This window comes from Eumetopias jubatus, unplaced genomic scaffold, assembly GCF_037043125.1.
Source record: "Eumetopias jubatus isolate StellerSeaLion01/CBP00866 unplaced genomic scaffold, mEumJub1_p1.0 scaffold_13, whole genome shotgun sequence".
In the NCBI taxonomy this organism is placed as follows: domain Eukaryota; kingdom Metazoa; phylum Chordata; class Mammalia; order Carnivora; family Otariidae; genus Eumetopias; species Eumetopias jubatus.
This window is the reverse complement of record NW_028274819.1, coordinates 67,263,423-67,275,593: the sequence shown is the minus strand read 5'-3', so window position 1 is coordinate 67,275,593 and position 12,171 is coordinate 67,263,423. Positions and strand designations below refer to the sequence as shown.

The following is a 12,171-nucleotide window of genomic DNA, read 5'->3' as shown; positions in this document are numbered from 1 at the left end:
GGCAGCACCCTCAAGTTGTTCAAGGGTCAACAGTATTCACTTTTTATTCACAAAGTTATTACTATCTAAAAATAAGTGAAAATAACTAATATTAACACAAAACTATAATGTAGACACTTTGCCTTTTTTTAATATACTAAGATAAATTCCCTTCCTTTTAAGAGAATATAATTTGACACACTGAGCAATGTATTTTGCTACAGACAGGAAAATAATTTCCATATAGCCAGAGCCTCTAATGCTTCCTGAATACTTTACCTAAAAGTATATTCAGATACTTAGAAAAGATTCTAACTTACATATCTGTAAGATAATGCAATGTATATTTTTACTCAGTATAAGAAAAATACTCCCAAATTAAAAAAAACAGAAAATGAATATGTAAAGGAAAACATTTTAAATATCACTAATCCTTTTTAAAATAAAAATGCTATTGAGGAAGCAGTAATTTAAGTAACTCCAAAACCTTGTTTTCCCCAAATACTGATTATTAAGAAAATGTTAATGTACACCTTTTCCTTTGAAAACAATTTCAAGTAACACAAATGATAAGAATTAAATATTTAAAAACTGCACAGACATCGGTTTCAATTTATGCTGACTGAAAGTTTATGGGTCACATTCAGTTCTTTTTATTAAGAGGTATCAGGAAGAGACTTTGTTTTTAAAGTTTTATCAAAATATGAAGAATAACATATCCCAAATCTTTTTTTCTGAATACAAATAAAGAAAACCCATTATGTACTACTAGGTATTACCCATTTAAATTAAAACAAAATGATAAAATCTAAAACAAATGGAGTGTATTAACTATGCAGTTTATGCTACAAAAAACCTTCAAAGTACTCTAATTTTAAAATATTTTAAACTTGACAAAGTATCTGAGCAAAAAATGTTTACCACTGAGAACTAATTCTGAAGCCTGGCATTGAGCCCGTAGGATCTGTCTTTCTGCACATACCTTGAGACTATTTACACACTTGAAAGAATATTTGCATTTCTTTGACTTCCATTTTCCCTTCCCCCAACTTTTCCTTCCAGGAGCATTTGGTGTATTTGTAGGTGTATCAGGGCGTTCGGTGTTTGTACCACTTTCTATACTGACAGCATCATCCTGTAAGCAGTAAATTAGGAAAAATTACATGAAACAACAATACTGTATGTAGCAGTAAATGACTTTGTGCTGGGTAGCTGCTGATTGACCTTAAAGTAGTAATTAATATATTCTGCAAGAAATGGAAAAATATATTCCTGTCTCCAAATAAGGATAAAAAGCAAACCAACTACACATTAGGATTTATGATATTTCAGCAATAATATAATCAAAAAAGCTAATCAGAATAATGGTAAGAATAATATTGCCTTTAATAACAACGCACTGTTTATGCCAGCCACCTTAATACACTGGTTTATTTCATCTTTACAGCTCCTCACAGAAGATAGGAACAGCTCCTTACTGTTAGATAAGGAAGTGTTGTTTAGAGAGCTTAAGTGGTCTCTTGCTACTTATGGTTGCTGGGATTCAAACCAAAGCTGTGACTCCTAAATCTGACTGAACTACATGTCTTCATAATTCACTTGAATGCTGCTCAGTTTGGAGTACAGTGGTTAATGGGCCTCTGAGGATGACGGAATGTTGGTGCCTCTTTAGATGTAGTTTCTGAAAATGCTGTTATTCAAATTCCGCTTAATTAGAACACAAACCATTTAGAATTTTTAAAAAATCCTACATATTCTGTGCTATTTACAAATGACATTTGCCTCACAGCTCTCATGTAATAATGATACTCATATAGAATTCCAGAAACTCTCTATAATTAAAGTAAAATCCTTCCAAATGTAGAAATGACTGCAGGAAACCATGAAAATTCACTTAGTGTATAGGCTATCTCCAGTCCACAAGATACATTCGTGGCCCTCTAATCTAAGGTTTAACTACCTCCTTTGATTACATATTCCAGTGCTTCTTTGGAATAAAGAGATTTATTTAAACCTATCGCCTTAGGGCAATAGTTCCTAAATTCATTCCAGAAGAAGCCTTTTTTCATGGAATGCCTGTTAACATCTATTAGAACAAGTCTAGGAAACACCACCTTAGGGGCTATTTCTAAATGATTTGCTTCCTAGTTTTATATTTACAGAAGATGAAAAGTTAACTGGAGTGTCAAAAAGCATATAAAAAATTCATACAAATTCACCTAAAAACAGTATAGTATTATACAGCTGTTGTTGGGGGGTGGTTTTCAAAGTTTCAAATGGTTCCTACCTTTTAAGAAAAATACATTAATTATTCTGGAATGTATCGATTAGGATGAAAAAACTGGATAGATAATACACAGTAGTGCTCAATATTTGAACTGTAATTTAATGTAATGTAAAATTCTAAAAGTTCGGTTCCTGGGCTGAAATCATGGTTTATATCTATTTCTCCCACTCTTCATTCACAGCTTAACACAGTCAACACCTAGTGTAGAAAATAACCGTATTTCAGTGAAAAACTATGCATTATCTATAGCACACCTTTCCACATAACCAGATTCCAGCCCTCTTCATTGCCTTTGACCAAGCTTACAACTCATTTTATACTGTGAATGACTGATAGTTGTGTAAATTCTGTCTCCAAAGGCAGAAGCTCAAAATGTCTTCCCTCCCACTCTGGAAAAAACTTTGTGGTCTCCATCTGCAATTTCACCTCTACATTCCTTTGGCATATAAATGTATATTGTTTGACTCACACTTGCCCCATTCCCTCACTGAGTGTAAAATAAACATTTAACATGTTTCACTTACCTTTTTCTGAAAACTGTCCTCTAAAACTAGAGAAGTAAAATAATAAAACTGATATTTATTCACCAGCTTCTTTACATTCTGGCCCAAAATTCAACTGCTAATCAAGAAAACACACGAAACACTTTTGTTTTTTAACTCTGACCACTTAACTTACCCATCTCCTCCAAAGGAAAATCACCAAAGAATCAAATGGAAATGCAACCGTCACAATGCTTTAATTTTATCTCTAAATTAAAATCAAACCTTTGCTGAGTATCTGTGTATAGGCTGACTTCCACCTTGGCCCCTTCTCAAGGTATAGAATGATGATATGGCACTACCATCTTCATTTGCCCAACAAGGAAATAGGGAGTAATTTGTCCCTTAATCTTGCCATAGGTTACTTAAGCGAAGTATGTCTTCAGATTCAGCCCTCTACCAAGCAACCATTAATACTCTTCAAGAACCTAAATATCCTGCAAATCATAAGACCTTTAAAAATTCAATAAAATGGCATATACATATACAAAGAACTTAAAATATGTCCTTTCAATTTTTTGACTCACATTCATAGTAGTAATTGCTTAGATTACCTTAACTCCCAGCTCCAACACCACATTCTTTCCTCACTTGCTTTTGGCCTTCTCATCACTATTCAGTTCCCTCAAGAGTATGACCACTGCCCATTACCTTTCTCTGAACCCATTTTTCTAGAGTTCTCTACTGTCTTTCCTCACTGCTTACTTCTAACCTATGTCCTAGATCTGGGGTCCTTGGGTGGAATTCAGAGGGCCTGTGAACTTAAATAGCCAAATAAATCCACTTAATTTTCATCATCTTTAAATGAAATTTAGCACTTCCATTAAATAAAGGTAACATACGTGAGATTACTGTAGTTGTGACTTTCTCATCAGGGAAATCAAGTATTTTCATATCATATTCTAGTAGTTGCAGATCTCAAAAAAACTGTCTTAGGCCCATCATTATTATCAGACCCCCTGCTAGATCTAGTTACTTAATGTAATAATACAGAAGCACTTGGGGCATCTGGCTGGCTCAGGCCAAGGAGCATGGAACTCTCAGGCTCCAGGCTGTGAGTTGGAGTCCCATGCTGGGTGTGCAAATTAGCTACTTAAACACTTTATATTAAAGCAATCTTAAATTTGTTCTAAAAAGCATTTTTATAACATATTTCATAATTTTATTTTGTTTGTAACCACTGTATTTTATGTATATTTATGTGTAAACACTGTATTTTATATGTTTTAAAAATGTTCTGAGAAGGCTACCTGAGATTCACTGAGGTGTCCAAGGAACTAAAATGTTAAAGTCCCTATACAAATGAGTAAACTCAAAGGCATAATCCACTGTTTGGTTCTGAACTGCTTTAGAATGCAAAGAATATATCCTCTTAAGGGTCTACCAAAAAGGCTTTCAATTTATTTGGTCCCCTGAAATTTTCCTCAGTCTAAAGAGATTACTGACATTTTCATTACATTTCTGCTTGATTATTTAGTCTGTGCTAGGGCCAGAAGCAAAAGTCTTCACAGTTATTAACACTTGTATAGTACTTCTAGGGCAGAGACTCTTTCAAGAACTTTATCTGTATTATCTCATTTAGTCCTCACAAATACTGAGATAAAGACCATTATTATCCCCATTTCTAAGAAATTAAGGAAATTAGATCAAGTACCTTGCTCAAGATCAAGCAACCAGTAAACAGATTAGGAATTTTAACCTAACACGTGGATCCAATCTGTACTCCTAATTGCTATCCTAATCTGCCCAGAAAAAATTTTTAAAAGCAGAAATAAAACAGCCTCCAAGGACTGAAATGAAGAGGGTCAAAAATGTTATTAGAAAGTAATATATAAGACTGAGAAGCACAAACAGGAGAAAGATTAAAGTAACATTCAACACCTACACTTTCCAGAAACTTCAAGTCCAAATCCTACAAACTGACATTTTCAAATATCTTTCTTCTGTTCACAAAAATCCTTCCTCATCTCTTCAATGAAAATTTTGGTCATGACACCATGCCATATATATGCTTGTTAGTGAAGTAATGATGTAGAATTTAGAAACTGGGTGAAGATAGCGTTTATTCCTATAACTAGCCAAACTGAGAAAATGAACAACTTACATCACCCTCCTACAAAACTATAAAGATTTTATTTTTTTCAAGATTTTATTTATTTGAGAGAGAGAATGAGAGAGTACATGAGAGAGGGGAAGGTCAGAGGGAGAAGCAGACTCCCCACTGAGCAGGGAGCCCGATGTGGGACTCGATCCCGGGACTCCAGGATCATGACCTGAGTCGAAGGCAGTCGCTTAACCAACTGAGCCACCCAGGCGCCCCAAAACTTTATAAAGATTTAAAAGTATATTCAGATATCCTAGGAGGTTCACATTTGGATAACTTTGAATGAATTGTCAAGACACTGCTAACCTTATTCGAAAATTAATGTCACTTCAGTGACTGGCGACTTACCTACTAGATGATTACCGAGGATCCATTTCGGAGTTTTTTTTTTTTTTTAATCTGATTCCAAAATACCTTACATTTGCGAAACCACGAGTCCACACCTGAAGATCTTTACCACTGTTGCCTAAAATCTTCCAGGTCATCCTCTTTATTTGAGTAAAAACTATAAATAATTACCGACTCTTCTTATTACATCAAAGGTGGTTTCCCCCTCCGATTCATAAGACGATCCTCTTCAATTCTCCTCCGGAAGAAAAGCTGACTGTCAGGCACACCCCATCTCCACCCACAGGACAGTAGCAGACATAAAATCCCACCTTTAGAAGAGTCACCAAACCCCTTAAGTCGACGACCTACTTACTCTTCCCCTCTTGAACGGTCTGTAAAGGTCGAAAAGTGACACAATCCCTAAATTCCTTCCTAAGAGTCGCCAACTCACGCGTGCTCCTCCAACTTTCTCAGAAAAACCTCTTAACTTGCCTTTTAAACTACTGGAATCTCATATCCGCACTCTCCCAAAATCTCCCAAAGGCCCAGTAACTCCCCAACCACGAAAAAGGATCTCAGAACAGACCCCTTCAGACCCTCCGCCCACCACGCTCTTTTAAACCACTCTCCTTCGCCAAGTTTCTGCTTGCTCTCGGCCCCTGCTCAAAATCCCCAGAGGCAAGTTCGATTTTTCTCTTCCACGCCCGCGTTTTCCTGAGGGTGACACCTCTCCCTCCCCCCACCGCAGCCCGTCCGCCCCCACGCCGAGTTTAAAAAGAATTTAAAACTTTCATTCCAGAGTCCCGTCCACACTGCTCTGGGCTGCACTCACATTTTCGTCTCCAGAGAGGTCTGGGTTGCTGTTCTCGTCGCTGCTCAGCTTCTGCTTCTTGGCCGCAGGCATGTCTGTTCCCGCCGGCGCTGTCGACACTTCCCTCTCGGACATATTCCTCCGCCTCCCTCCAGGTTCCTGCCGCCTAGGGCGGGGCCTCCGCCACACCGCCGTCAAGCAAGCCCGGCCGGAGCCTGCCGCAAAGTTGCCGCCGCCGCCGCCACCTCCACCGCTCCCCCCGCTGTCGCAAACCGCGCCCAGCCGCCGAGGCGGGCGTGCGTGCGACCCCGCCACACTGCTGAAAAAGGGGCGCGCGTGCGCGCCCTCCCGCGCAGCTTCCTGGCTCTTTCCCTTTCCCTGCTCCCGTCTTGCCCTTTTCCCGCCGCCCTCCCGGCAGTTTGCACGGAGAAGTGAGATCCGTTAGCTATCAAGAGCAGTATTTCGTACGTCCCTTTCCCCCACTGCCGTCCCGATAAAGAGGCGGAACTCAAAGGGGTGCCCCCTCACCCCCTTCCTCCTTCCAAAGACGTTTCAGCCGCAATCGGCCCAATCCTTCGATCCCCGACCCGCTGCAGGACTCGAAAGTCTGTGGAATGGACTAGACCACCGATGTTCCAGGGGATGGGGGAAGATACGAGAAGTCACCTCTTGCTTTAGCGGCGTATGCCAAGTGTCCTTAATCTTGAACTCGGAGGCCAACAGTCTCACATTAGTCATGGAACTGTTGAAGATCTAGTGTTTCGTTGTGAACAGGAGTTCAAAAACCGTACAGTGCCACTCACTGGCCTCCCCCATCTAGGATATGGAAGTTACCAGCTAAGACGTGCGCATGCGCTGGGGCGTATTCTCGCGCTGGGTTGTCCAGACCCGCCTCCCCGGGCCCCTCCTCTTTGAAATCTTGTTTGCTGAACCAGGTAGTCTTCCGTCGGTTTCCGTAGCTGGGAATTGATTTCCAAAGCACGACGAAGTCATAGCGTCTGGACGCTTTTTAAATTCATGACGAATATTTAATCTGATGAATATTTATTTCAATCAATGATTATTCTCACACAATTGTGCCAATATTGAGTATCATTTAATTTAGGAATATCCTGCAGTTATTCTAGACTCCAGTGAGTTGCGGCCTAAAGTGCCTTTTTTTTTTTAAAGATTTTATTTATTTATTTGACAGAGCATGAAAGGGAACACAAGCAGGGGGAGTGGGAGAGGGAGAAGCAGGCTTCTCCTGGAGCAGAGAACCTGATGGGACCGTGGAATCATGACCTGAGCGGAAGGCTTAGCGACTGAGCCATCCAGGCGCCCCTAAAGTGCTCTTTGTAACTTAAAAAATTGTCAAGGCCTTGAACAATGCCAAGGCCTAAAAATCAGTGGTTATCTCCAACTACGTATAAGACTGTGAGACTTAAAACAAGAGACAGAATTTGGGAACATACCAGATACAATATTTTAGGGAAGGGCAACAAAACTGTTACACTTCACCAAAATGTTTATTTCTGTTAAGTGTTAACTCTATCTGTGGGCTTGACAGGTGTCCAGTAATAGTCGGCAAACCTTGTGGATTTGTTAGATGGTTCATTGAGTCACATAATCAAATAAGCAGCAGGAAAAGGAGAACCATGACAAGAAATAACGGCCAGACCCTCACCCCCTTTTTGGTAGATTGTAGTTGTGACTACTTATCTTCCTGGGCTTCATTGTCCTCATCTGTAAAAATGAGGAAATTGGAAGGGGCCTGACATTTCTTGAGCACCTACTTGATAATATAAATTTTTTCTGTTAGACCTCATCACCCAATGGATAACCTGTATAGTGTCCCATCCATAAAATTCTTGTGTGCTTGAGTTACTTCTGCATGATGCCTTAAGAGGGAGAATATCCGTTTCATTATCTGCAGGTTGCGAGCCACTTTTCCTTCGGAAACCAGGAGAGAACTCAGTTGAGGATGAAAAAAAGGAAGGTAAGTCAAAGGTAGGGCAGAATAAGAGGTCTTTGCAATGCAGACTCAGGAAAAATAAGGAAACTAAAAAAAAATTAAAGTTCAGGTCTTAATAATTGCAGTTATTTACTGAACTCTTCTAATGTGCTAGGTATTCCTCAGTTGGTGAGAAAGAGATGAGACTGGTATGGAGTCAGCCACTGAGAAATTAAGATGTGCTTAGTATGGTATATTCATGTGCAGAGACATACTTCCCCTGTCTGTTGAGAAGATTGTGAAACTTCGCTCTACAATTAAAGGATAGTCAACTAGAACATTTCCAACCCAAATTACTCTGTGTGTCTAGGATCAGTGGAAGCTAGAAAGTGGGAGTCAAATTCGGGTCATAAAATTAGGAAAGTTGTTGAACATTTGAATAAAGGACACACACGGAAGGAAAATGCCTCCAAGTATGCATTTATCTGTAACAAAGCAAAAATGTTTTTAAAGAATTTTATTAAAACTTGGAGGAATATTTAAAAATTTTTTTTCTGATGAGACAGGGATAATAATGGAAATTACTTAATGCTCATTATTACCAATGTTAAAAAATTATTCTGACACTTGTTAAAGTAGTAAGGAGCTTTATTTAGGACTATTGTAATAGGTATTGAGACTATTGCCAAAAAAAACTATTGCCAGTAGGAAAGAGATAGGGCTCAACTCCGAAATGCAGCAAGGACAAGTGGAGATTTATAATCAAGGAGAAGAGTTGGGGATAAAGGAGTTTAAGACATACCACCCACAATATGCTTCTTTGGTATATTGGTTATTTTGAGCTGAAGTCACTTGAAAAGGCTTTCTCTGAACTCCTCTTATCTGCCTAAAGACAGATCCTCCAAAAGGAGCTCAACTGTCATAAATCCCCTCTCCAGGAGTCTCGTCAACCAGAGAAAATCGACTCTTATTAACCACTGGAGACTAGAAGTCACACCACACTCCGAGAGACTTTGTCACAAACAGATCTCCCACCTATTGTAAGGGCCCATTCATCTTTCAAAAAAAGTCATTTAGGGTCGCCTGGGTGTCTCAGTCGTTAAGCGTCTGCCTTTGGCTCAGTTCATGATCCCAGGGCTCTGGGATCAAGTATCTCAGCAGGAAGCCTGCTTCTCCCTCTCCCACTCCCTCTGCTTGTGTTCCCTCTCTCGCTGTGTCTCTCTCTGTCAAATAAATAAATAAAATCTTAAAAATCATTTACTCTCCCCTGTGTGACATACATCCTCCAACCCCTTCCCCTGTTGAGATGGTATAAGCTCAAATCTCAGTGCTTTTTTGGGTATTCACTTTTTGTTCCCTGTGGTGACCCTGTGCATGTTGTATTAAAAACTAATAAATTTGTATACCTTTTCTCCTACCTTTGATATACTCAGCTATCCAACCTAGGAGGGTAGAGGGAAAGGCTTTCCTCCCCTGTGGGGAGGTAGGGGATGGATGAAAACTTAATAAAACGAAACATTCAGGGTAGGAGGATTCTTTATAAACTGACTTGCCTCGGTAATCGATATCCAGGGTGGGGAATAAATTTGATCAGCTATCAAGGGTGGGGATTCTCTCTAGGATTCTTGCTACAACTGGACTAGGGAGACCAAAGACAGGACGGAAGGACAAGGCCTGCTTGAGAAGAGGGCTCAAAGGAGCCGGACTACAGTTTGGTCAAGAGGATAGTCTTTGTCACTAATCTAACATATGTAAAATATCATGTCTCTTATTTGGAGTGCTATCATCATGGTATTAATTTCATAAATACAAAAGACTAGTTAACTAAAAATCATAAGTTTCTCAACACTGAATTACTGTGAGGGATTTCAGGAACCATTACAGTTGGAGAAGTCTTACCACCCACATTTTTACAAATGTGGAAACTATGACTTAGCGTAATTAAACAATTTGCCCAAAGACAGCTCTTCAAAGTGGCAAAGCTAGGGATCATATTCATATCTGATTGGTTAGAAAGCCAAAGTGCTTTTGCCTCAGGATGAAAAACTTAGGCAGCTCTAGATTTATGTAATTCTATTCACAGAGCTTGGTCTTCAGACCACATAATCTTTTATACACTATTTATGAAGAATAGTTGGAAGGCAAGCAGGCAGGGACAACCCCCCCCCCCAATCCCCCCCAGCCCTAAGAGGAAACCACCCTTAAAAGGATTTTACACCACCCTGGAAGGAGCCCTCCACCCTTTCCCGTATGATAGGCGAGAAAAACCTGATTGGATGATAGGCACAGGGAGGGTTAATCAGATTAAAACAGCCTGCCAACAAACCCATAAAAACCCCAAGGATTTAGACATTCTGGCGACAGCCCTCTCGGCTCCCCTCCCTCTTTTAGAGCTTTGTATTATCACTTTGCTGTGGCTCAATAAACCTTGCTTTGCTGTCCACCACTCTGTTTGGTCTACCTCTTTCTACGAAGCCGGTGACCAAGAACTGTGGGCACCTATGGAGAAAATTCCTGTAATACTATCAAAGAACATTAAAAAGCTACCTAACTTGGGACAGAAAGAAAACAACTAGAGAAACAAGGGAACCCAAATGAAGCCTGGAGTTCAGTTAATAGTTATGAGCATAGTTTAGTTTTTTAATTTTGACAAATGTGCCATGGTAATAAAAAATGTTAACAATGAGGAAGCTGAGTGAGGGGTATACAGGAAGTCTCTGTACTATCTTTGCAGCTTTCTGTAAAATGATCCCCCACATGCCAAAAATCCTATTTTTTTTTCGAATTTTTATTTAAATACTAATTAGTTAACATATAGGGTAATACTGGTTCCAGGAGCAGAATTTAGTGATTCATCACTTACAAATAACACCCAGCGCTCATCACAAATGCCTCCTTAATGCCCATCACCTGTTTAGCTCATCCCCCACCCAACTCCCTCCATCAACCCTCGGTTTGTTCGCTATCATTAAGAGTCTCTAATGGTTTGCTTCCCTCTCTCTTTTTTCAAAAACCCTATTAAAAAAAAAAAAACAACCTCTCATTAGACTATGGAAAACACTAGGTAGAAATAGCCCTTAGCCTTCCAATAAAGGGTTCATTTATTTTGAAAAACTTTCAAAGATCATTTATTTATAAAGAAAAGAAACTTCACAGCCTCCCTTCATATTGTCTTCTAGTATCATGTAAGCTTCAAATCAGGAAATGAGTTTCAAAAGCTAAATTAAATCCTTCCCATTTCAGTTGAAGTCTATTTCTCATTCATTCAACATTTTTTTGTCTCTTCTGCTTCATAAATAGCAGCTGTTCATCATCACTCAGGCACTGTGTAATCATATGCTTGCAGATACAGTTTTCTATGAACAGAACATATGGCTTCTTTGAACACTGTAAAATCAATCAGGAGGAATTTACTGAATGCCATTTACGTGCAAAGCATTATGGTAATTGCGTGGGGGGTGTGGGGATTAAAGAGGGAAAAATAGGACACAGTCCGTGCCTTCAAAAAGCCAAATATTCTTCCAGCATTAAAAAATATCTCATGTAGAATTTGTGCCTGCCTTTTCAGACTAGCTCTTCCCAAGAAGGTGCTGGTGCTGGAGTATAGCCATCATAGTCATGGATTCTTGTTAGCCCTGCCATTCTAATCCTCGGGACCTTGCCTGACTCAGTGTAACCCTGTCCCCAACCTGCTTCTTCTAAAGCTCTCCAGCTGAGGGAGGGGACCCCTCTTCTCTTGGGGGTGTTAACAGCCTCAGCATACCCATGCCCAAGAGCACACTGCAGGGCTTTTTCCAGATCCAGGAGTAGATGGGGTTTTGCTACCTCATCCCAGCTTTGCAGGTGAATGAAGGAAGTCAGGAAGATGGAGTGAGGAGTGTAGAGCATGTCCCCAGGTGTGAGATATTCCTAGACTGCAATTCAACTTCTCATCAATAGCTTACCTGGCATTTTTCTCTCCAAATGGCCCAAATGTATGTGATCTTAATATCTTTGCCTCAATTAAAGCCTCTGAAAGGAGATGTCCTATCATTACCAATGAGACCTGTCAAGTCCCCTTGTTTTCTCATTTGGATAAGCTGCCCATTGCCTCAGTTGGCTAAATGAAGCCAAATGGAACTGCCTGGTTATATTAATAACATTTTTGATTCTTCACACTCTCTTTTTGATTTTCCTAATGTTTTC

The 12,171-nt window shown here is 39.7% G+C and overlaps 1 protein-coding gene across 2 annotated transcripts in view; it reads right to left on the bottom strand.

Moving 5' to 3' along the window:
• EED (embryonic ectoderm development) overlaps window positions 1-6,477 on the bottom strand; it is a 29,063-nt gene extending 22,586 nt beyond the window's left edge. The window contains exons 1-2 of one of the 2 annotated variants that reach the window (XM_028126788.2): window positions 6,075-6,477; window positions 962-1,114 (exon numbers count right to left, since the gene is read on the bottom strand). In XM_028126788.2, coding sequence (XP_027982589.1) covers window positions 962-1,114; window positions 6,075-6,188 — 267 coding nt within the window. In that variant the 5' untranslated portion in view covers window positions 6,189-6,477. The remainder of the gene's footprint in view (window positions 1-961; window positions 1,115-6,074) is intronic. The other variant, XM_028126789.2, reaches the window with a different exon arrangement.
• Between the last annotated feature and the right edge of the window lie 5,694 nt (window positions 6,478-12,171).